Source organism: Periophthalmus magnuspinnatus, chromosome 5, assembly GCF_009829125.3.
Source record: "Periophthalmus magnuspinnatus isolate fPerMag1 chromosome 5, fPerMag1.2.pri, whole genome shotgun sequence".
NCBI lineage: Eukaryota > Metazoa > Chordata > Actinopteri > Gobiiformes > Gobiidae > Periophthalmus > Periophthalmus magnuspinnatus.
In genome coordinates, this window is record NC_047130.1 from 20,235,628 (window position 1) to 20,259,066 (window position 23,439).

Below are 23,439 nucleotides of genomic sequence, written 5' to 3' on the forward strand. Positions count from 1 at the left end.
CCAGAACTGAAGAAGCAGCTTGGATGAACAGCAAAACGTTTTCACTCCTACAACTTTTGGTCAAGTTGACAGATTTTTATATTTTTCTTTTGCAATGGCTCAGACCTGAACGACTGAGGGATTACACAGATGTCTTGCCTGAGGACACAATGGCAGTGTGCAGCAGAGAGAGCAGGGATTGAATGCTCTCCTACCAACTAATCCCCCAAGATGTTAAATATAAATATTTCTATTATGAAAATAGAGGATAAAAATATTGACTTAAAATATATATATAATATTGCACACCTGCTTAGAGTGAGAGTATGAACTTGTCTAATGGGGCCAATAACTAGCCAAGAAATAACTTTAAAGGTGCTGTACCTGATTTTTTTATGTTTTTAAATCTTAAAAAAAACAAAACAAAAACAGAACTAGACAATACATAAAATAATAAAAATAAAATGCTTTCTAATTAGATGTAGAGAGTACACAACAAACTTATTTTAACCTATACTGTAATGTTCACTTTTATGTATTCATAACCCTTAGGCTTTTAAAAATCTTTGGGATTTTTGCCTCTTCCTGCACCTGCCTTTTATATACTATGTCCTTTTTTATTGTTATATGTGCAAATAAAATAAAAATAAACCTCAAGAGCTCAATGTTCATTATGATTTAGATAAAAGACAACACACCAGTGATGCATAGACAGAATTTTAATCACTTTCAACAACCCAGAATGCATTGCACTGACCAAAAGCTACAACTAAAGACAAGGCAACATACTGTATTTACTGTACAAATCTTAAAGTCCTCAAAGTACAACACAATTTTAAAGATTGTGTAAACTAAAAAATAAAATATAATTGTTTTAAATAATTTTTTCTCTCTGAGTAAGATATTGTAAACATGTAGTTAGCACCCCATTCTGCTTTTTTATTGACACGGTTTTTGCTTTTTGTGGTGGGAGATGGTGATGTAATGATTTGGTTCACGTTCATACCAGACCAGTGGCGTAATACACGGTTCAAAAACTTCAATGCCAATGGAAATGCAAGCCTTCGATTCAAGCCTTTTTTGGGATAACAATGATTTTAGGGTCTATAATAAATAGTGTTGTAAGCTTAGAAGTATTTTTACAGCGCATCACAAGACCACAATCACTGCCTCGTGGTCTATACTTAAAACCACCTGTAAATTATTTCATTTACCCATTATAATTAGAAAAAATACTGCACTTTTGGCTAAATCAAACTTAACTTGAAGGTACAGTATGTAACTTTCTGGAAGTGGCACATTACTGCATGATTCTGTGGAAATAGAGCGTTAAAACCATATATTTCCATGGAAACAAGCAGAAGAAGCCAAATAAGAGTCAGGTTTGTGGAGATGCACGCTCGCTCTGAGTAAGGACCCGAGATTTTCAAAACAAAATGAGAAAGCATGTTTTTATTTTAGTCTATTTATTTGGCTAAAAAGTTACATACATGACGTAAATTGTATGTGCCGCAGTTGGGAGCTTTTACGTTGTTTTCTATAGGGACACATTTTATTCTTATGTTGTTAATGTTCAGAACAATAAATTTATTTACCCTTCACCTTGAGAGCTACATACACCAAGTGTTCTTCAGAAAACAAGACCCACTGCTCAAAATCACTGCAAAAATCCCCAATTGTTTAAAACAAAAACCTCACCACTAAAACACACCATATTCACTGGTATCATTACACACAGGCCCATCCCACAAGCAGAGCATGTTATTTTACAGAATACAAAAACCCTTACAGATATACAGACTTATATATACTTATATATTTATACTCTATGAAAAAATAAAAATAATCTCTTTGCTGCTTAATCAGTTTAAAGGCGCACTATGAAACTTTACTGGTTAAGGGTCTAGCACCTGTTTGTGTCCATTGCTTTGACTTGAATGCCATTAAACCAATCAATCACCATGGAGACAAGCAGGTGACTCTACCAGATCATTTTACAGGTCAGATCTGGGGAGAGGTGACCGTGCGCACTATAGAAAAAGATGTTTTTCAAGAAATCTTTGAGCAATACCCAAAAATAGAGAAAAGAGCTAAATAGATTGATACATAATTTTAATGCCATAGTGTGGAACATTCACGGCAAATCAATGAAATCTCCATGGAGACAACCAGGTAGTGGATTCACCACCAGAAAGTTACATAGTGTGCTTTTAAAAGATTTTTTTCCTACACTGACTGCATTTGATTGCTACAAAACAATGAACATTTTTGCAAAAATGGTCCAAAGTTTGAAGCACAAAGAACCACCAAAAGCTTGCTCTTAAAGGCACCACAAAACATGTTTATACTGGAACAGGAAGAAGAAGAAGTTTATGTTTAAATCATGTCAATCAGGTTTTCTCAACAATGACTTTTGGCCAATGATTTGAAACATAACAATCATGGCTACCTTTCAGTGCCGACAGCATCTACATCAAAACTGGGACTAAACTGGGACTAAACTGGGACTAAACCCTGAACTGAACCTGAAATGAACCTGAACTAGACCAGGGCTAAACCAGGACTAGAACAGGACCAAGTGTGAATGCACCTAATCACAAATTCACATTGGTTAAGTGTGAGAAGTGTCTTGCCCAGTGACACAAAGGCTACATGCAATAGGGAGAAGGGGGGTTCGCACTGCCAACCCTATAGACACAGAATGACTTGCTTTACCTCTCATATCACTGTTGTCCCATAAAAACATGTAGCTACAAACTGAACAAAACCCTTACAGATGTTCACTTTTGGTATCTTTTGATTTGAAATAAATATGACACTTTTACAGTTATTATTCTAGTGAAGGTGCACGAAGTTTAAAAACGGATCTAGGGACACAGATAAGGTTATGTTTATGAAATTTAAAACCAAAATGTTACGCACTGTCGCTTTAAAAATCCACAACATAAATCATCATCATAACTGAACAAAAGGCTACAGTTTTTCTGCATAAACTACTCCAGAAACATGTCAAAAAGCACTACATAGACAGACCACTCCCTACAGGTCAGAGGCTGCTATTACACAGAAAGCAAGGTTCCATCTCAGCTCCACTCAAAACTTCTGCTCGTTTTTGCTTAAATTTTTACTAATTAACAAAAATATACATGTACATTAAGTCATAGTTATATAGTTTTAGTCTTCAATAATTCATTTTACTTCAATCTGCAAAAATATTATGTTGATGATAAACTTTTCCATAACCCAACTCGAAAAATTAATACAAGGAGCACATCACCGTAATTAGTATCTTAAAACACAAAATGCAAAACTTTCCCTTACATTCAAACAGACCAAAGCAGTAACCCACATACCTTTTTTATATAGTATCTAAAAACATATACTTTTGTAGTCTATTAAGGTGTTTCTGTGCTGTCTGAATTATAAGTTGGACGGCTCACATGTAAACAGTGGTCATATATTCGTAGTGAGTTCTAGGGTGAAAGAAAATTAAAAGCAAAATGTGGTTTGTTTTATATATAACTTGTAAATCTTATGAGGTTATGTTGTTGAAAAGACCGCAAAAATAACAAAATGGTATCCCCAAAAACTAGGCCAATTTTCGTGTACCAAGATGAACCCCACTAAGCATTTTAAATAAAATTTCACTAAATACTACGTATTCCCCTTTATGCACAAATATATGCTGTTAAAATCACATAAAAATATAAAAACAACAATAATTACTAAAACGAAAAGTGAATTTTGTGAATAAAACCAATCTCCATCTTAACCTACTTCAGCCAATATACTTCAAAACATGTTTAAATTACTCCTCTTCTGTCTTCAACCAGTTTTGTACCATCTCCTCTTCTCTCTCTCTTCACCTCTGGCCCCTTGTGTGCGGCTGGGAGGCAGTGTGAGAGCGCCCCCCTCTGGCTGCGAGCTGGAGTGACGCTGCAGTAGTTCAATAGACCCAGAGCAGGAGTTTTCAAAGAGGAGTGAAGTCTCTGGGTCATTGTGTTGTTGTTGTTTTGGTGGTAAATCAAAAGCAGGAGGAGAGTGTGCTATGTGCAGTTTGTGCTGTCCACGTCCCCTTCACCCCGACCCTCTGAGGAAACAGACAGAGACGGATTTTGGGTTAGGTCAGGAATTTAAAAAATCTATATGTAGAGCAGTGTTTCTTAAGATTTTCCACATCAAGTTTCATCTTTGGGTTTTCAGGTATGACTAGAACTGAACCAGGACTAGATCAGGTTTTTATTGGGGCTGATCACGGTCTAAAATGAGACTAAAGGTACTACTAAAGACTGGTGGAAGGCAAGAAAGTAAAAGTAGTAAAGTACTGTACTGTAAGCAAAAGCTAAAAGTGAAATCTGTCAGCTGGACAAAAAGTTTTAGGAGTGAAGACATTTCGCTGCTCATCCTTAAGTAGAATTTTATGTATTTATACTTTACTTAAGTCAAATTTATAATGGATACTTTTTACTTTTACTTTTTTTTACTACATTTGAGAGCAGTATCTGTACTTTCTACTTCACTACATTTTGAACAGGACTGAAAAGCAAAAAAGTACTTTTCATACGATTTGAAGGAGTATTTTTACCATGTTCGTGGCGACATCCTGAATAAATTTTTCAAGTTCAAGCTTCGGCTTTGAGCAAAACAAAAATAAATACACAAAATTCATAAGAAGAGTTAAGAAACTGATTTGTATTGTCACTGTTGACCGAAAAATATATATCATTTTAATCAGTATCACTACATTTAACAATATCAACAATATATCTACTCGTAAAGTACATTTTTAAACAGGTAATTAAATAGTTGTACTTCAGAACTTCATCCACCACTGCTACTAAATAATGATTCACCCTAAGGACAAAAAAAAAAAAAAAAAAAATGCTGTTTGCTTTATTCAGAGACAAATCTATAAGAAGGCCCAGCGTACCATCTTAGTTTGAGAAATACTGGTGTAGATTACATACAGTACATGAAAGTAGATATGGGAGAAGTACTTATTTATGTCTGAACCAATTTTCAGTTTTTAGGAGTATGTAATGTGCATATGAAGATGGTAACAAAGGTCTCAGAAACAGAAATCTGGACTAGGTTTTAATAATGATTACTACTACTACTACTACTACTACTACTACTGTTGCTGTATGCTACTGCCATATCAGTACTCCAACTATTCAAGCTACTCATTACCAAGAATGAATTACTACTGGAAAAACAACTACTACTGCTACTACTACTTTTACAGAAACTACTCTACTACTATAATTGTTCATGATGGTACCTGCTGTCTTCTTGGTTTGGGAAGACTGTTTTTGACCTGTTAATACAACTGAAAATTAACAAATGCTTTAAAAATACATAAGCCAGTTTACTAATGCTGCTCTCACAACTATTACTCCTACTATTACAACTACAACTACTGCTACTACACAACACAACTGCACATAAACTCAACATTATTCTGTAAGTTTCATTTGGCACAGCCATCACTGTTTGGGTTGTATTATTTTACATGGGGCTGTCGATCTTAAATAAGCAAATAAGTTCTATAAGGACTAGAGCTGTTTTAAAGTCTCCCAGTGAGTTTATCACATGAACAGTGAACTTTTTATACAAATTAACCTGCTTTATATCAGACTTTAGCAGCAAAACATTTCTGAAATTCTCTTTTTCTAGTGGAATTTAGAGGCAAAAGTGGGTGGGGCAGAATAAGGTGTGCTTGTTTTCTCACCTGAGCACTCGTTCCTGCAGGGGCTGGGCAGAGAGGTGGGTCCCTCTGAGCTGGTGCCGAGCTGCAGGCGCCTCATGTGACGAACGACCGCCGTGGCATTGAATGCTTGCTGCAAAAGAGAGAGAAACATTATATAACTCATATGGAAAATGCTTTAACTATGTAACTTTTGTATAAGGAGCATCTGTTTCTCTCCATGAAAATGAAATTGCTTTGCTGGGAATGTTCCACATTATTGCATTTAATTTAAATGATTAACATTTATTTAATTATGGGTGTTTTTCATTGCCTGTATTAATCTTGAAAAAAGGGCATTTGTCCTGTGAATGGGGTCGCCTCATCACAGATATGACTTGTCACTTGACCTGGTGCTGTCAGAAGCAGGTGGAGTATCCTCAACCAGAAAAGTTACATAGTGAATCTTTAGTATAACTGAACAGTTTTTCTCTGTATTTTTCTCTCTCTCAAAAGAAAAGCAGCATTATAAATCCTAAGTACAACTACTGTTTACTTTAAATAAATAAATGGGGCGATTTCCTCATTGGACTAAAGTTTTTCTTATTTTACCTCATCTAAATGACATCATTTAATTTTTTACTCTTTAAAAGGCAAAAATAACCCTCATCTTGTATCGCTGCAGCACATGTGCAAATGTGAATAACTGCTACAATAACGTAACATGAAGGATCAGACTCACCTTCCATTTACTTTTGGCAAAGTTTTTCTTAATTTGTGCACTGACAGATTCATGAATGTTCTTATCCAGAGCCGTGTCTCCAGCAATCCTACAATAAATATCAAACTATTAACACAAAATCTAAGTTAAAGTTATGGCTGATGTATTTAAGTAAAAACAAACATACCAGGGATGCTGCAGAGCTTGATCACACGTGTATCGCACACTGGGGTCTTTCTCCATCAGGTGAACAATGAAATCTTTGGCTGAAACAAAGAGAAGAACCACAAAGAGCTATTTAAACAGGGATGTCAAAATTATATTAAAAACATTCATCAAGATTATTCAGGTCATAATATCATTTATGCAACACTGATTTGAATAAGTATAACAGTTTCTTCCCCACTTTTCACTTGACCCTTCTCTGGCAGGTTAAAGCTGAATTTTGTACGTTTTCTGGTGGAGAGTCTGTCACCTGCCTGCTTTCGTTAAGATGTTATTGCCTTGTCTAAAATGTTCCATAGTAAGACATTAAACTCATCTACGGTGCATAACTTCAGTTACTGTTTTTATTGTTAAAAAAAAAACTTAAAAATGTTCCTACTATGCTTGTCCACAGATCTGACTTGTTACTTGGCTTTGTAACATCACCTGCCTGTCTCCAAGTAAAGCAATAATAATCTCCATGGAGACAAGCTGGTGGCGGACCATACACCAGAAAAGTTACATAGTGTGCTTATAAGTTTTTTCTGAATAGATTAGAAGGACACATATTTCTGTTCAATGTTCAATTCAATTTTATTTATATATCACATTTAAAATACAACTAAAGCTGCCAAAAGTGCTTCACATAAACAACAACAAACAAAAACAGATACACAAATACAACACAAAGGCAAAGAACAATAAAAGGATAAAATACCAAGATATCCTGCCTAGCTGTGTTCCTGTACCTGAATCAGAGATGTCGTCCCAGTACGGAGAATCAAACTCGTACTCAGCCTTCAGGATCTGCTCAAACAGTTTGGCATCGTTCTCATCATAAAACGGGGGATACCCACACAATCTAAAAGAATGGAAATTTCACTGTGTTAGATTTGGTAAAAAACTGCACAAAAAGTGCAATTGTTGCACTTACAGAATATATGCAATGACTCCAATGGACCAGCAGTCTACTGCTTTACTATAGGGTTTCTGAGCCAGAACTTCAGGGGCTGAAATAGACAAAATGTTAATGAAGACTGAATCTAGTTTTGTACAGACATTATTTTTACTGAAATAATGACTTAAGTTCCTTACCGACATATCCCGGGGTCCCGCAGGCTGTGGACATGACACTCCCAGCGCCCTCGATTTTAGACAAACCAAAGTCACTGATCATGATTTTAGAGTCTTCCTCCATACTGTAGTACAGGAGGTTCTCCGGCTGAAACATTCACAGGACAATCAAAGAAGAACATCAGTGCTATTTCTAGTTGACAGGTGTCAGTGGGGCCAGTTTAGTATGGGGCGGTTAAGTGTGACATCATCACTGTTTGTTTGGGTCCAAAAGTTTTTTTTGTGCAGTTTTAGATTTTAAAAGGACATTTTTCTCTGGGTGTGTGCTTTGATCCTGGATTGGGCCCAGTTTTAGTCCTTATGTAGATTTAGTTTGGCTCTATTCTTGTCCTGATTTAGCCCTAGTCTGGTCCAGGTTTAGTTCCAGGTTGTTTTAGTCCCAATTTTGTGTTAATTGTGCATGAGTGAACCCCAAGTTTGTTCTGTTTAATCATAGTCTAATTCTGGTCTAGCCCTGAGCTAGTCCTAGTTTAGTGATAAACTTGTCCATGTGCCTGCAGAGTCTTACCTTGAGGTCTCTGTGTACGATGCCCATGTCGTGGAGGTACTTCACAGCGTCCAGAATCTGCTGGATCAGTTTACTCGCGTCTTTCTCTGTGTAGAAGCCTTTTTCTATGATGCGGTCGAACAGCTCGCCCCCAGACACACTGAATAAAACCCAATATGGACGATGTGTGAAAAATGTGGCAGTAATATTTTTGTGTTTCATTAAAATCACATGTTTTAGCTTCTAATCTTCTGAAATTATCCTTTCAAATGTCTTATTATATTGCTGTTATGAATGTTCTGTTCATTTAGCTTGAAAGAAAAGTGTGTATTATATTGACCACTAGAGGGCAATATTAACTTTATTTAAAAAAAGCGTGTGTTGGTTTGGAGAGGTTCCTTTAAGTGACAGAATGACTGATTACTGTACATTATGCAAATTACTGTCATGCTGTAAGAACCAGTGTCCCATCATTCAAGTCAATATATCTGTGCAGTTTATCAGCACAAGTATAAGACATTCTAAGGTTATAGACCGAGATCATTATAAACAATGGAAACGCACAATTCTGCTATACTTTGTCATATTTTCAGCATCAATACTTGTCCAAATGTGTGTCTACTTTTGATATTGTAGCTTTATAAAGCCTGAGGTATCAGTGTGTTATCGATCCCATTTGTCCTCGCTTTGGTAAAGTTATTTTTTTGTTAATCTGTACCTGAAATTTATCATCAACATGTACTGTCCTTCCATATTACATAAATAAAAACTGTAATCCTACACCATGACCAAGCATTGCTGTCAAGTCCAGAACTAAAATGGTACAAAGGCTGTGTTTTGACTTTACACACATCACATTAGAATTGGGACTAAACCAGGACTAGACTTGGACTTGGACTTGGAACAAATCAAATCTACATCAGGACTTAAGTGGACTCAAACCAGGACCAAACCAGGATAAGTGTGAATGCGCCCTGTCTCCTGATCTGCACACTACCAAAAATAAATGTATGTGCCATAAATGGGACCCTAGACCACATTTAGAGAAATGCTGAGTTAGATAAACGGCCGATCATAATTTAAAATTTGAGTATAAATAATAAGAAAACCCAAACATTACATGAATCTAACCTAATTTTAGGATTTGACTGATCTCCGAGAACAGCACTGGTATCAAAAGCTCACTTAACTAAAATGGATGTGTCTGCTTCCCATGCCTTTAATAAGACTCAGTAATGTAAAAAGAAACAGGCTATTTTTAACCAATGTGTTTCCTTGGTAGCACAATATAAACGCAGACATCAGGCTACAAATTTACCCACCTGCTTCAGTCCTGGTTTAGACCTGGTTTAGTTCTGGTGTGGTCCTGGTTTAGACCTGGCTTGGTCCTGGTTTAGGTCTAGTTTGATCCTTTATGGTTTATTTGTTGAGACCTAATATATTAGTTGTGGTCTCGTCAAGTCTGAGGTTAGTCCAAGTTTAGGCCTTATTTAGACCCAATTACTGGTTTAAACCTAGATTATTCCTGGTTTAGACCTGGTTTAGACCTGGTTTAGACCTGGTTTGGACCTGGTTTGGACCTGGTTTGGACCTGGTTTGGACCTGGTTTGGACCTGGTTTTATAAAGTTAAGTTATGGTTGGTAAAGATTCTGGTTTAGTTCCTTATAGTTGACTAGTTCTGGCTTACTCCTGCTTTATCCATTCTTTAGTCCTGTTTTACTCCTGGTTTAGATCAGATACCATTGATGTTGTGTACCCGTTGTTTAGACCTTGGTTAGTCCTGGATTACTCCTGGTTAAATCATTCAGCCCGGCCCCCTTTTGCCTCTAAATGCTACTAAACAGCATTTTTTGCGGTGGCACTTCTGGTTAAGTGGGAATCCCATTCATAAAATATAAAGCAGGTTGATGTGTCTGGGAGTCCCCTGCTTAGACTGCTGCCCCCGTGACCCGGCCCTGGATAAGTGGAAGAAAAAGCATGGATGGATGGATAGATGGAAGATTGATGTGTGTAAAACATTCTATGTTCATGTGACCAACAAGTCAACACTTCCCCCTATTCTCTTATTTGTATATTTAAGATCGGCAGCCCCATGCAAAGTAATAAAACCCCAATGACGATGGTGGCGCCCATGGCAACATCCGGAATAAAACTTGGACATGGTTTCAACCTGGTTTACTCCTGGTTTAGTCCTAGTTTAGACCTGGTTTAGATTTGATTTAGTTCTGGTTTGGAACTGGTTTTGTAAGGTTAAATTCTTGTTTCTTGTCCCATATTGTTGACTATTGTTAGACATGGTTTAGGGTCCTGGTTTAGACCTAGTTCAGTCCTGGTTTAGTCCTGGTTTAGTCCTGGTTTACTCCTGGTTTACTCCTGGTTTACTCCTGGTTTACTCCTGGTTTACTCCTGGTTTACTCCTGGTTTAGATCTGATTTAGTCCTAGTTTAGTTTTGCTATAGTCCCGTTTTAGTTCTGGTGTAGAACTGGTTTATCCTATGTTTAGGCCTGATTTAGTCCTGGTTTAGTCCTGGTTTAGTCCTGTTTTAGGCCTGGTTAAGTTCTAGTTTAGACAAATTCAGTAACCTACAGCCCCCATTTCCCCCTTTGCTTCTGTTCTTTGATAAACGCATGAATGATTGATGCATTTGGAGAAGGCTCCTCTAAATGTGCTGCTCTTTTCTTTTGACATTTGAGCACTGGAGGAGGGTGGAGCTGCCCCCACCTGAGACCACCATCAGCCCTTTGTACGGGAACTACAGGCTGCAATTAAAATCATGAGAGAAAGAGAGAGAGGAGAGAGGAGGAGGGGAGGAGAGAGGGGAAGGGGAGACAAAGAGGAGAAAGGCAAGAGAGAGAGGGAAGATTGGAGGGACCATTGAGAGGAGGGTGAGGAGAGAGGGAGGGAGACAAGGATGGAAGGAGAGAAAGGAAAGGGATAGTGGAAGGGAAATAGGGAGGGAGAGCAAAGAGGAGAAAGGCAAGAGGGAGAGGATAGAGCGGAGGGTGAGGAGAGAGTGAGCTGAAGGAAGAAAGGAAGGGTGGGGGAGAGGCGGGTGAAAAGGAGAGAGGGATAAAAAGAAGGGGGCAAGTGTGAGAAGAGTGAAGGCGAGGGAGAAAAGGGTGGAGGAGTGAAGAGATAGAGGGCATAGGAAGGAGAGAGGGGAGAATATATAGGGATAAACAGAGGAGAGGAAGAGAGGAGAAGGTGAAAAAGGAGACATGAGGAGGGAGGCAGAAAAGGAGAGAAGATGAGAGAGAGACAGAGAGAGAAGTGGGGCAGGTGTGAGAAGAGATAGTGGGGGGAAGAAGGGAAGGTAGAGGAGAGAGAGGGATGGAGAGAGAGACAGGGGAGGTAAAGAGATGGAAAGAGAGTTGTGATGAGGGAGAGGGAGAGTGGGGGGGTAACTGGAGAGGGGGAGAGAAAAAAAGAGGGAATAAAAACAGAAAAGAGACAGATAGAGATAGACACAGGATAGAGCAGTGTATTGTCAAAACATGACAATATAAATGTGATTATAGGAATTATAGAGATCCTGTGGAGTCTATGAGTGAAAATGAAAAACAATGAGCAATAAATTAGATCTTCCATTTGACAGAAAAAAGGTTCTATGTCGAGGGGTAAAACTTAAGTGACTCCTAGTTTTGTGTGTGTTTTTTTAAACCAGTTTGAAAGCAATTTTTAAAACCGATACTTCAATTTTTTCTTGGTGGAACATGAAGAAGATTGTAATACTCACAGCTGCATGACCAGGTACAGATGTGTTTTGCTCTCGAAAATGTCCTCCAGCGAAACAATGTTGGCGTGTTTGATTCTGCAGAGAAAAAAGAAAAAGGAACAAATACATTTATTTAAAAAAACATAAAAAAAAGAATCTGACTTTTATTTTAAACTGTTAAAAATGAAACACTAATTGCTTTTAGGGGCAGCCATTTTATGCCATTGGTTTTTCTGAATGCCACCAACATAGGCGGATGTAGTGTCTTGCCAAAGGACCCAAAAGCAGCCAACTACACCATTTGCATCCTTATAAAGCATGACTGAATCATTCTTAATAAACATTTTGTTATGAATTACGTCTTTGTTCCTGCTTTATTAAGACTGTATATATTGTAGTATTATCATAAATTCTTCTCACTAATAAATTATAAGTTCAATATTTGTGGCCTAAAATGAGTATGATATTAATACAGGAATGCCGGCCTCTATCCACATTTGAGTAAGAGACATCAAATTAATGCAGCTAAATTTGCTTTTTTTTTTTTTTTAATGTTGTACTTGGTGTAGGAAAGAGAGGACAGGTGAACAGCATTGTGGATAATTGGTGGCCACAGTGAGTCGTGCATGGCCTTTGTCGCACCTCAGATCTGGCCTCGTCAAAAACACTCAATTATAGAGAACTGTTTTACCACCGACAGTAAACCGCACTGCACCTGAGGCACCCTTTATTTTAACTAGTCTAGACATTGAGGGTGAGGGTTATGGCCAGGGCCGTCGAAAGAGATTTGGGGGCCTGCGGCAAGAAGTCCTCACATGGGCCCCCTTCTAATGTAAATGTATAGGAAGAGGGTCAAATTCTGGGCCCCTAAGACCGTGGGGCCCCAGACAACACACCACTTTGTCCTCCTGTTGACTCACCTGGATATGGCAAAAAAGATGATCATGATAATAATGTACAATTTTTGTATTTTGTGTTTATATTGTTCTTATAAAAAGTTGTATTACCTACCACAAAAAATGAATTCTGTCAACTATACAAAGTTTCTCCACTCATCCAAGTAGCTTCTTCAGTTCTGACAGGGTTTTGTAAGTCACTGCTGTATATTTTATGGAGTAGAAACAGGCCCTATACTTTGACCATATTTCAATCCAGGCTCAGATGGTTCTGTTTAGCTGTGCATGTGACAAAAAGATTTTTATTCAGCACTCTTCTCTTTTAATGTAGGAGTATCTGTTATTAGTCAAGTCCATTGAATGGCTAAGGTGTGCGCTATAATCTATTGCACTGTCAACACAGAGAGGTTCAATGGAATTGACTAATAACATATACAGCCCTTTTTATGTAAACAACAAGGGTGTGTTAGTTTCAGTGTTACTAGCTCCTCTTTCCTTCTCTAACACAGTAACTGAAGTGGCAAAATGTCTTCACTCTTAAAGACATTTGAACAGTTAACAGATTTGTTTTTAGTGATGGCGATAGCGATCTCTCTATTTTCCCTTTTACGTTAGAGTTGAATAGATAAAACAAATTAAAACAATAATATACTTAACAGTACTTGGCTATGGACTGAAAAAAGCTGCCTTTATCCCAGCTTCTCACACGTGTCCTCATGTTACATGTGACATTTTAAAGGCGTTGTGTAAAAACAAGAAATTAAGTCGCGTCCATAGACTGCATAAAGAAGTGGACTAAGTGAGTGTGACTTCACCCACAGCTTTCAGCTCCAGGAAAATGAAGCTCATTGAAGCTAGTGGTTAAATGGGTGAAATTGGAGCTGTATTCCACATTTTAAATTTTGACCACGAGTATCATAGCAACCAAAGAACCAATCAGGAGCGAAGCTGTCAAAATGAATGCCCCTTCCCACTTGCACCACTGGTCTAGCACTTAGCAACACTATCAATCAAACCTGTGAAGGTTTAGGAAGTGAATTGGAGTCAGAGTCGAAGGAGCTGGACGTGCGCTCATGCTCACTTCCTGTTTGTAATGTGGCAGCTAGCAGGTTAGCTATGCCCATTTATATATACAGTGCTATGGTACCACTGAAAAAAACACAAAAGAAAGACCCATACTTCGATTACTGCACAAAAAACTTTGTCTCCACGGTGATGTTATGGCTTTTCTGGGAGTGTTCGTCAATATGGCATTAAGTGAGACGAGTAGGTGACGCCGCTAGGCCATGTTATACATGAGATCTGTGGCGAAACACCCCCCTCACAGTAAGAATCTTACTCAAAATATTTGTTTTAGCAATATATACACAACTAAATACATGCAAGTTTAACAGACAACCCCTCCAGAGAATTTACATAGTGCAACTTTAATTTCTGCCAACACGATTTTACATTATTATCAGTCTGGCTTTAGTCTTATTTATATTAGCGATGAGAAGTAGAGGACCGTTTCAGACCCACAGCCCAAAGACTGTCTGGTATTTAATATGACTGTACTTCATGACACATCCAGGTCAAAATAATAGAATTTATGGCATAAACATTTCTGCTGGTTCTCACTTGGGTCAATACACACTCTACACTTTATAGTATTTGACAGCAGCTTAGTCAAAGTAACATAAGCTGTGTACTCCACTACCTACTTTAACTACCAATTCAACATAAAAAACCCAAATGTTTATAGAGATGCATAAAAAAAACAAAAATGATGTAAAAGGTAAACAAAAGAACCACAGAATGACCAGATAAATGGCTGAATTATTATATCGACTTACTGTCCAAAACATGACAGATGAAACAATTATTTTTGGGGGTCAATATTTATCACGGGGACTTTTTCTTTGAGCTAGTGGGGAACTTTTCATTATTTGTCTGTACTATGATAAGATTTGAACTATGGAGGGTTGAATAAATAACTTCTATGACTCATTCAGTGTTTCATTTATTTATTGCAGCTCGTGTTCACTAATAATACTATACATAGAGAATAGTACAGGGGACAGTGGTGGAAGGTAACGAAGTACAAACAGTAAAGTAGAATTTTTATGTATCTGTACTTGACTTAAGTAGATTTTACAGTGAATATTTTTTACTTTTACTTCACTGTGTTTGAGAGCAGGTATCTGTACTTTCTTCTCTTCTTGACGGGGGGTTTCTGTAATACTGTAAGTGATCTTTGACATATTGCTGTTTATGGCTGTCTGCCCTTTACAGCTATTTTGTTCCTTAGCTGGACAGTATTTGCTACTTTAGTCAGTAAACAGGTCTAAAGGTCACACCACACTTATTTTTTATAATCGCCTTAAACAGAAATATGCCAAGAGCCAAAGTCTGATAAATATTTGGCCAGGAGATGAGACAGGAGCAGGAAAAGAGTGACCACTGTTTCCAAAGCGCATCAAGCTACAGCCATATCTAATGAACATGACAATGAACAACTTTGGTAGATGGTCACATTTTTATGTAGTGCTTTTTGACATTCAATGCACTTCACACCAAGAAACCACACACACATTCATACACCAGACACTAGGGGTGAGGTGGGTTAAGTGTCAGGCCCAAGGACACACTGCCAACCTCTGGGTCAGTCAATGTTTCTGTGAGCCACTGTCGCCCCTTTGGAACAATATCTACTTGTTTCATACTGGTATAAGGTTGAGAATCACAGGGTCCCTCATGATTCAATTTGAAATTATATATGTGGTTCATGATATGACAATATAGATTTGCACACATGTGATAATTGATATATATGTAGCACAAGATATTCTGCAATTTATAATTTCAAACAATGGTATTTCTCTGTTAAACTACCTCCATAAACTTAATCTGAAATACAGCCATTTTAACCATCAAAACAATGAATATGTCAAATTTACTGCAGAATATACCAGGATTGTATTTTTAACTCTTATGATCAGGTGTTTTGTAGATATAATGATAAAAAATAAAGTTTACTCTTAAATTGAGATATTAATTTTTGTCAATACTACCCAGGATTATCAATCAATGAAACAATCTTGACATTCCCGAAGGCACATGGAGTGACACAGAAAAAAAGGTTAAAACGATAACTGCAAGCAAGACATGGTTTATAGTGAAGGCCATTTGAGCAGAATATTTGTAGAAACACATATGCGAATGGGAGAAACCACAAATGCAGGTATCTTTTTACATAAAACGTGTAAAAATCTAGATTATGAACCCTGGTTTTAAATCATTGTTAAATCATTAACATATCTGGGCTGCAGTGACATTATAAATAACCACATTATAAATATGCACCACTGTGTGTACTGAGGAGGAATCCAGCACATAAATGGGACATGCTGGGACACTGTTCTCTCTGCTAAATCAACAGAAACATGTAAACTTCCCCTGTAAATTTAAGACTATTTACAGGCTTATTTTAGCCTAGACCGTCTCATAATATTTGAACTTTTATTCATACAAAGCTGTTCAGAAGGATAAATAACAATTGAATAACACAATTGGATCTCTTGTATAATATGTTCACTGTGTTCTAAAGAAATAAGAGCTGTTTCCCTCCATACACTGGTGTTGGTTTAAGTAATAGTAATAGTAATATGGGCCATATTACTCCATTTTGCCAAATATAGGACCTTCAATTTCAGGAATGCGCAGATACTTAAAATCAAAACATCAATATTGGTATCGGAACTGAAAAAGCTGGATCGGTGCATCCCTACTTATTTTAAATGTACTTATTCTTTACAGAGATTGACAATGTTTATAGTGGTAGGGGAAACCGGAGCACTTGGCGCGATGTTACACATACACAAGGAGAACATTTAAAATTTCATACAGAGCAATATGACTCAGGTAGCAGTTCACACCTTAGGGTAGTGCAACGAGTGACTTAACGAATAACAGATACTCCTAACTGTAATAGCGTTTGGCTCCCGTCAAATGAAGCTCATCGAAGCTAGAGGTCATAGGGGTCAATTTGGGGCAAAATTCCATATTTGGAATTCCGACAGCGAGTATCATAGCAACCAAAAAGCCAGTCTGGAGCGAGGCTGTTGAACGTTACGCCCCTTAGCACCTGCACCGCTGATTTAGCAGGGAGCGGGCGCTTAGCGATGCTGTCATTCAGGCCGAGCAAAACCTCATGGAAAGAAGGCGCCTGATGTGTCTGTTATTAATGTTCACATCTTGAGTCGTGACATAAAAATACCAGGATCATGTAGAGCTACTTGGATGAGTGTCAAAGCGTATATTCACCCTCTCCTCTTGTTCAGAATTAAATTTTCAATAAAATTTTTGCTTGCCATGAAACCTACCTGGATGACTGAAGGATTACAAAGATATCCAAACAGTAAGGCCACACCCAGTCCAGGAGTCAAACTCGGGACCTTCTGTTATGAGGCTGTAGCACTAAACACTGTACCACTGTGTCGTTGAGCAAGATACTTTATCATGTTCAAGTTTTTTGTGTTGCTTGTTCTGTATTTTATCATTTGTTCATGTTTGCTAACTGAAGTCGTGATGGCCCGAGCAGCATGAGATCTATAAATAACTGTCCAGGTTTTTCACTGTGGGCTGTGATTCCACCATGAACACATCTGAACACACCTGATAATTACTGCCTGCCACCTCCATCTTTGTTTTAACGGCAGAAAAAAAGAGAAAGATGGAAAGAGGGAGCAGGAGGGAGAAAGAGAAAGAACAAAGGAGAGGAGGAGAGAGAGAGAGATGGGGAAGAAAGCCAGAAATAGGGTTAAAAGCAGGAGGTGAACAGGAGAGTGAGTGAGAGTAAGAGAAAGAGAGGAAGAGAGGGAGAAAGAGGAGACCGAACTGGAAAGGGAAGAGAGAGGAAGATGAGGGAAGACTGAGAAAGAGAGATGAGAAAGGCAATTGGTGGAGAGAAAGAAAGAACATATTGAGAAAGATGGCAAAAGAGAAAAAAGAGACAGGATGTAGAAAAATAATGAAACAAAGAGGGAAGAAGAAAAAAGAAAGCAAGGAAAAAGATGGGGAGAAGTAAAAGAGGGGGCAGACGAGAGAGATGTGGAAAAAGAAGAAAGGAGACAGAGATGGAGAAGGAAGGCGAGTAAGAGAGAGGCAGGAGGTAGAGAGAGAGAGAAAAATGAGAGGAAACAAAGACAGGGAGGGAAAGAGATGCAGAAAGGAGAGAGGGGGAGAAGAAAAGAAAGTGGTAGAAAGAGAGAGGAGTGAAAGCGAGATAGAGAAAAAGATACAGAATGCAGGGGGTGAAGAATAAGAGATGAGAGAAAGAGCGAGTGGAGAAAGTGAAAAATTAGTGGAGCGAGAGAAATAGAGTGGAGAGAAATAGATGGATGAAAAGAGGGAAAGACAGATGTGAAGAGAAAGAATGAAAGCTGAATGATATATAGACAAGGCAAGAAAGACAGATGGAGAGAGGGGAGGCAACAAGAGAGAGAAACAGTGAGGGGGGGGTGAAACATAGGAGACAGAGAGAAAATTCACTTTTAAACAACAATTTCTGGTAGACAATATTCGGCCCACCATTAACTGAAGGTTAAACACAACTGAACAGCTTTTGTTCAAACTGTAGTACAGTAAACTCTACAGAACTCCTACTTGGTGATTCATTGATGCATGTATTACTTACTAAAAAAAACATTCCTATCAAATATCATGATCTGCATAACCAATGTAAGTAAACCGGTCGCACGATCTGTCGGCCATATTGGATTTCTCCTTGTCATAAAGCTTACCCGGCTCATATGGGATGCACTTGGGCGATAAACATTCTAATGCTCCGGTAACAGATCTGCACTGATGAAAAATTCACCATGTTGGAGCTAGTATTTCAGATGGATATTAGTGAACATACTGGGTTTATAGTTACAGCAGCGGGGAGCAGAAGTGGTTGAGTGCATTATAAGGAACTACAGTGCACATTACAAAACTATTACACTTGAGTGGGGCGAAAAATATGAGCACAATGCAATTCAAATTTTAAGCCATGTGGTTTGGAATTCAGACTTTATTGATGTGTAGCACTCTTCAGCACATTTATCAGTTTGGGATGGCTCTCGCTGTTGTCGGGAAACGGTAGAACTTTTTGGTAAATACTTCAAGCTGATTGGTCTGAGTGACACAACAGCAGATACAAGTTTTGTTAAGTCCAGTTACAAGAAAAGCATAGACATTTTCCCATCAGCAAATGCACAAAGACACATAAAATTGTCAGTAATGGGGCGACAGTAAGTTGGAAGTTCGAATCCGGCTCTCGACATACGTTGGTTGAGCAGTTAGATTTACTGACCCACAGGTTGGTTATGAAATTCCAGCTCCCACAGATGAATGTTGAATGAATGTTCTCGTGTCCTTGGGCAAGACACTTAACCTACCTTGTCTGTGCACACAGTTGTATGAATATGTGTGTGAACGGGTGGGTTGTTCCTTGAGGTAAAACGCTTTGAGTGCCTTGTAGATGGACAAGTGCTATATAAAAACCTGACCGTTTACTATTATTTTTGTTAAGACAGTCTGAAGTATGTCTGTTGCTTTTGCCATGTTTTGGTTTGGTTCACTTGGTCGCTTCACCTTTGACTCAAGCCCCAAAACCACAATGCTGCTCTGTGATTGGTCCGATCTCTGAACCAGTGGTGGCCTGGATCCAATCACAACAGCGGGTGCCTGACAAGATGGATTCTTGTGGGTTCACGGACATTAAGAGAATTCATCTTTCTGCACAAGCTAAGGACTTTAGAGGAAAAACAGTAAATGGCACAGAATACCTCCAGAGAAGTACCAGAAGAAAAGACAATAATTCACATACACAGCAGCTAGGCCTGTCATGATAACCACTATATCGACTTATCATTCAATATATGAAAGATGCAACAATATATCTTTGGGGTCAATATTTATCATGTGTACATTTTCTTTGCATTACTGGTATTTTTAAGGTTATTTTTTGGCTTTATAATAAGATTTAAGCCATAAAAAGTTGAACTAATAACTTTTATGACTCATTACAGATGCAAAGTGTTTCTTTCTGCCATTTATTTACTGCAGCTTAAAATTTTTAACAATATTGTACATTTAGAATAGTTTCTGTGGTTTAAATCTGGTCTTGGGTTGTTGTGTTAATTAGATTCAATATTATCGTTTATCATCTATATTTACTTTAGCTATATTTAATCGTGACAGGCCTAACAGCAGCAGTAAATATTATAATATATGTGGAGTACTTACTTGTGGAGAACAGCGATCTCATTCTCGATACTCGTCTCTTTTCCCTCTAGAGCCTTTTTGGGGATGCATTTTATAGCCACGAGTTTCTGGGTCCTCTTCTCTTCAGCCAGGACCACCTCGGAGAAAGCCCCCCTGAAACAGACAAGAAGGAGATGTTAAAACATTTATTTAAGTGGTAAAATATCTACACATTAAAACACAGTGTCGTTGACAAAAGTATTAGAAAAAACCTGAAACATGGGCTATCAACAAATCCTCCATTCAACCACAATAACTTTATTTATCTCCAAGGGAAATTTAAACATATTGAATACATATTACATATTAAAATACAAACTTATCTGTGACCAGGATCCTGTCTCAGATCTGATCCACTGCTTTTGACCCGTTTAATCCCAGGAGCATTGATGATTAATTCAATCGTTTTTTCTATGGGCCAATAAAGTCTACAATGACATAACAGTTTTTCACAAGTGGTGTAAAAACAGCAAATTTTAAAGTTCAAAAGGCTACATCATGAAAGCATGTACTGGCCTAATCAAAACACAGCATTTCTCTGTTTCTCTCTTGGGGGGAAAGTCTGTTAAGTGTAATGAGGACGTTAACTGTGTCGTTTTCCCATGACCTACATGAGAGTTGGGGCTGGATTTGGCAGAGGCCCAAACTGTGACACGAACCAACTGCGACTCTGGGTTTGAACGTTCAACATAAAACCAAAGAGGAGCAGAGAGAGGGCAGTGGGGAAGCCCTAAAGTGGAAGAATGGCTCCCCTAAAACACATTTTGAGTCTCAGTGGGACTTTCCTGATTAAATAAAAATCAAATAAATGCACACGGGTTCACAGAACAGGGCAGGAGAGGTTACAACGATTCTAAGGCCCAGGGCTGACTGGACCTTGAAAAATTATTAACATTATTTTTTGTTTTAATTTTAATATGTATTTTACCTACTTGCTAACCAATATTAATGAAAATCTGTTTGCATAGGACCCAGAAAGTCGTGCATGACTGGAGTGATGGGGAGAGTGTCACAATAACACATTTTGAAGCATGATATATTGCTACAGAGATATATAGTGATAAATGCTAATGTTGAAATTATTTTATGCCATTAAGCCTATTTATAAATATATAGTATAAAGCCTGAGCAGCAACAGATAAATAGCAGAATGAACCAATAATAAGCCACAGATGTTATTTATTCTACCCTCTAGAGCTCAAATATGATCTCTTTATATAAAAAAAATACAAAAAGTGTCCCTACTTTTGCAAAGAAAAGAGACACAATAAATACTGAGCCCGAAAATATATTGTTCCAGTTTTCATATCTTGAGTAATAAGTCGATATAGTGATTATCGTGACAGGCCTAGGAGAGGGCCCACAAAGGGACAAAGCAAGGGCGCTCTTGTGCAGTTAATATTATTACTTATTTTGGTTGGATAATATAGTAATATTGTAGTGATAAATAACTGTAGTGTCACATCTGTTAAAAAAGTTGTAGTCCAGTTCTATGAAATATTTAGCTCTAATCAGCTTTTTAGCAAAATCTTTTTAAAATGATGTTAACTATGTTTTAGTTTAGTGAGTCTTATAAACTCAGGTGGAAATGACAAAATAATGTATAATATTTTTACTGTTCAACCACAGATGCAATGTTACAATACAACGTCTCTTGAGGTGAGTGTTACCTGCTTGTTTCCATGGAGATGTTATTGCTGTGCCTGGAATGTTTAGCAGTATCACATTAAAATGATACATCTTATTCAATTACTGGTATTTTTGTGTCTCAAAATACAAAAAACAAGTATTTTTACTGTGAGCAGGGTCTCCTCTCCACAAATATGACCTATAACTTGGCCTGGTAGTGTTAGTTCTTGTTTAATGCCATACTGTAGAAATTTTAAAGCAAAGCAATAATCTCCATAAAAACAATCACATGGCAGAACCTCCACCAGAAAAGTTACATAGTGCACGCTTAAGTAGTATAAAACAAGCTATTTCCTGTTTACAATCATGGTCAGGGATTTCATCTGTTCTGGAGACAGGACGTGCTCCCGTGGGTCACTCAGATATGGCCCTGGTCCAAATGTGAAGGAGGGACATTCCACTGAGCCTTTGGGACAGAGTCTGTTTGAACGCCTACAGCCTGACGGACAAACCCCAGGGACAAACAACAGAGTCAAAGCTACAGCTGATCTGACACAATCTGATTACACCAGTCAAACAATCAACACCTTGTCAAAAACATTTAAAATGTGAGGTTGAGATAAAGGTGCATTTTAATTTTGCTGATGGAGGTGCTCGTCTCCTTGGTTAAGGTTATTTGACCCATCCTTCAATGCACCTGGGGCACCTCCTCAGGAGCAGTGAGTGCTGCAGTGCAGTTTTCCCAGTGTCCAGATCTGGAACTGGAAGCTGGAAGACCTTATCTACTGTGCATGTTTTTGGCCGGAGTGAGGAAATCCACCTAGACACGTGGAGAAACACACAAACTCTGCACACAAAGGCACGGGCGGCTCGGGGATCGAACCCTGAGGGCTAAACCACTCAGCCGCCGTGCCGCCAAGCACCATTACCACATTGCCTGGAATGTTCCATAGTATGATAAGGAGGTGGTGCATTCAAGTCATGTTACAGGTCAGATCTGTGGAGAGGCAACTCTGCACACAGTAAGAATGTGTGTTTTTCAAGACTTTAAAAATAAAAGCACCTGAATAAATGCAGCATATATGTCTAATGCTATACTGAGGAAGATTACAGGCAATGGCATCTCCATTGAGATGAGCAAGCAGCAAATCCCACAATAAAATATATACATAATGTACCATTAAAATTCTCCCTATAAAGTTCTGCTATCGTATTTTTCAATTTCAAAAGTCCTACCCACAGCCTCATTACAGAGAGGCAGGAGACAGGGTACCCACCCTGTCGCTCAAAATTATTGAATAGAGGAACAACCATTAGGGCCCATAATGCTCCTCCTATTGATTAGTTTGGACAATGCCTCACCCAACTTCCCACTGCAGCTTCCTATTTCTACCATTTACGAGAACATGAACAAATTGGAGCAAAAGGCTTTTCAAAACACCATCATACCATTGGGTAAACTGAACAACAAACTGTGTCTGACAAAATGACCAAACTTCTGCTTTTATACAGGAACATTCAAGTCTCACTATGTTTTTGTGATGTATTTGAGAGATAAAGCTACTGCATATTCATTGTATTAAAGGTACGGAATGTACTCAGGGCAAAAGGAACTACAGTCACAACTGAACCTGGATGCCAAAAGTATTAAAAATCACATACAAATCGATGCTAAAACTAGTATCAAAACTAGATA

The 23,439-nt window shown here is 38.1% G+C and overlaps 1 protein-coding gene across 2 annotated transcripts in view; it reads right to left on the minus strand.

The window, feature by feature from the left end:
- Positions 1-683: 683 nt before the first annotated feature.
- The window catches only part of camk1b (calcium/calmodulin-dependent protein kinase Ib), a 56,190-nt gene continuing 33,434 nt past the window's right edge, over positions 684-23,439 (minus strand). For both annotated transcript variants that reach the window (XM_033966901.2, XM_033966900.2), the window contains exons 3-12: positions 20,097-20,228; positions 11,950-12,024; positions 8,233-8,371; positions 7,686-7,812; positions 7,525-7,600; positions 7,340-7,452; positions 6,574-6,652; positions 6,408-6,495; positions 5,711-5,819; positions 684-4,069 (exon numbers count right to left, since the gene is read on the minus strand). In XM_033966901.2, the coding sequence (XP_033822792.1) occupies positions 4,026-4,069; positions 5,711-5,819; positions 6,408-6,495; positions 6,574-6,652; positions 7,340-7,452; positions 7,525-7,600; positions 7,686-7,812; positions 8,233-8,371; positions 11,950-12,024; positions 20,097-20,228 (982 nt within the window). In that variant the 3' untranslated portion in view covers positions 684-4,025. The remainder of the gene's footprint in view (positions 4,070-5,710; positions 5,820-6,407; positions 6,496-6,573; positions 6,653-7,339; positions 7,453-7,524; positions 7,601-7,685; positions 7,813-8,232; positions 8,372-11,949; positions 12,025-20,096; positions 20,229-23,439) is intronic.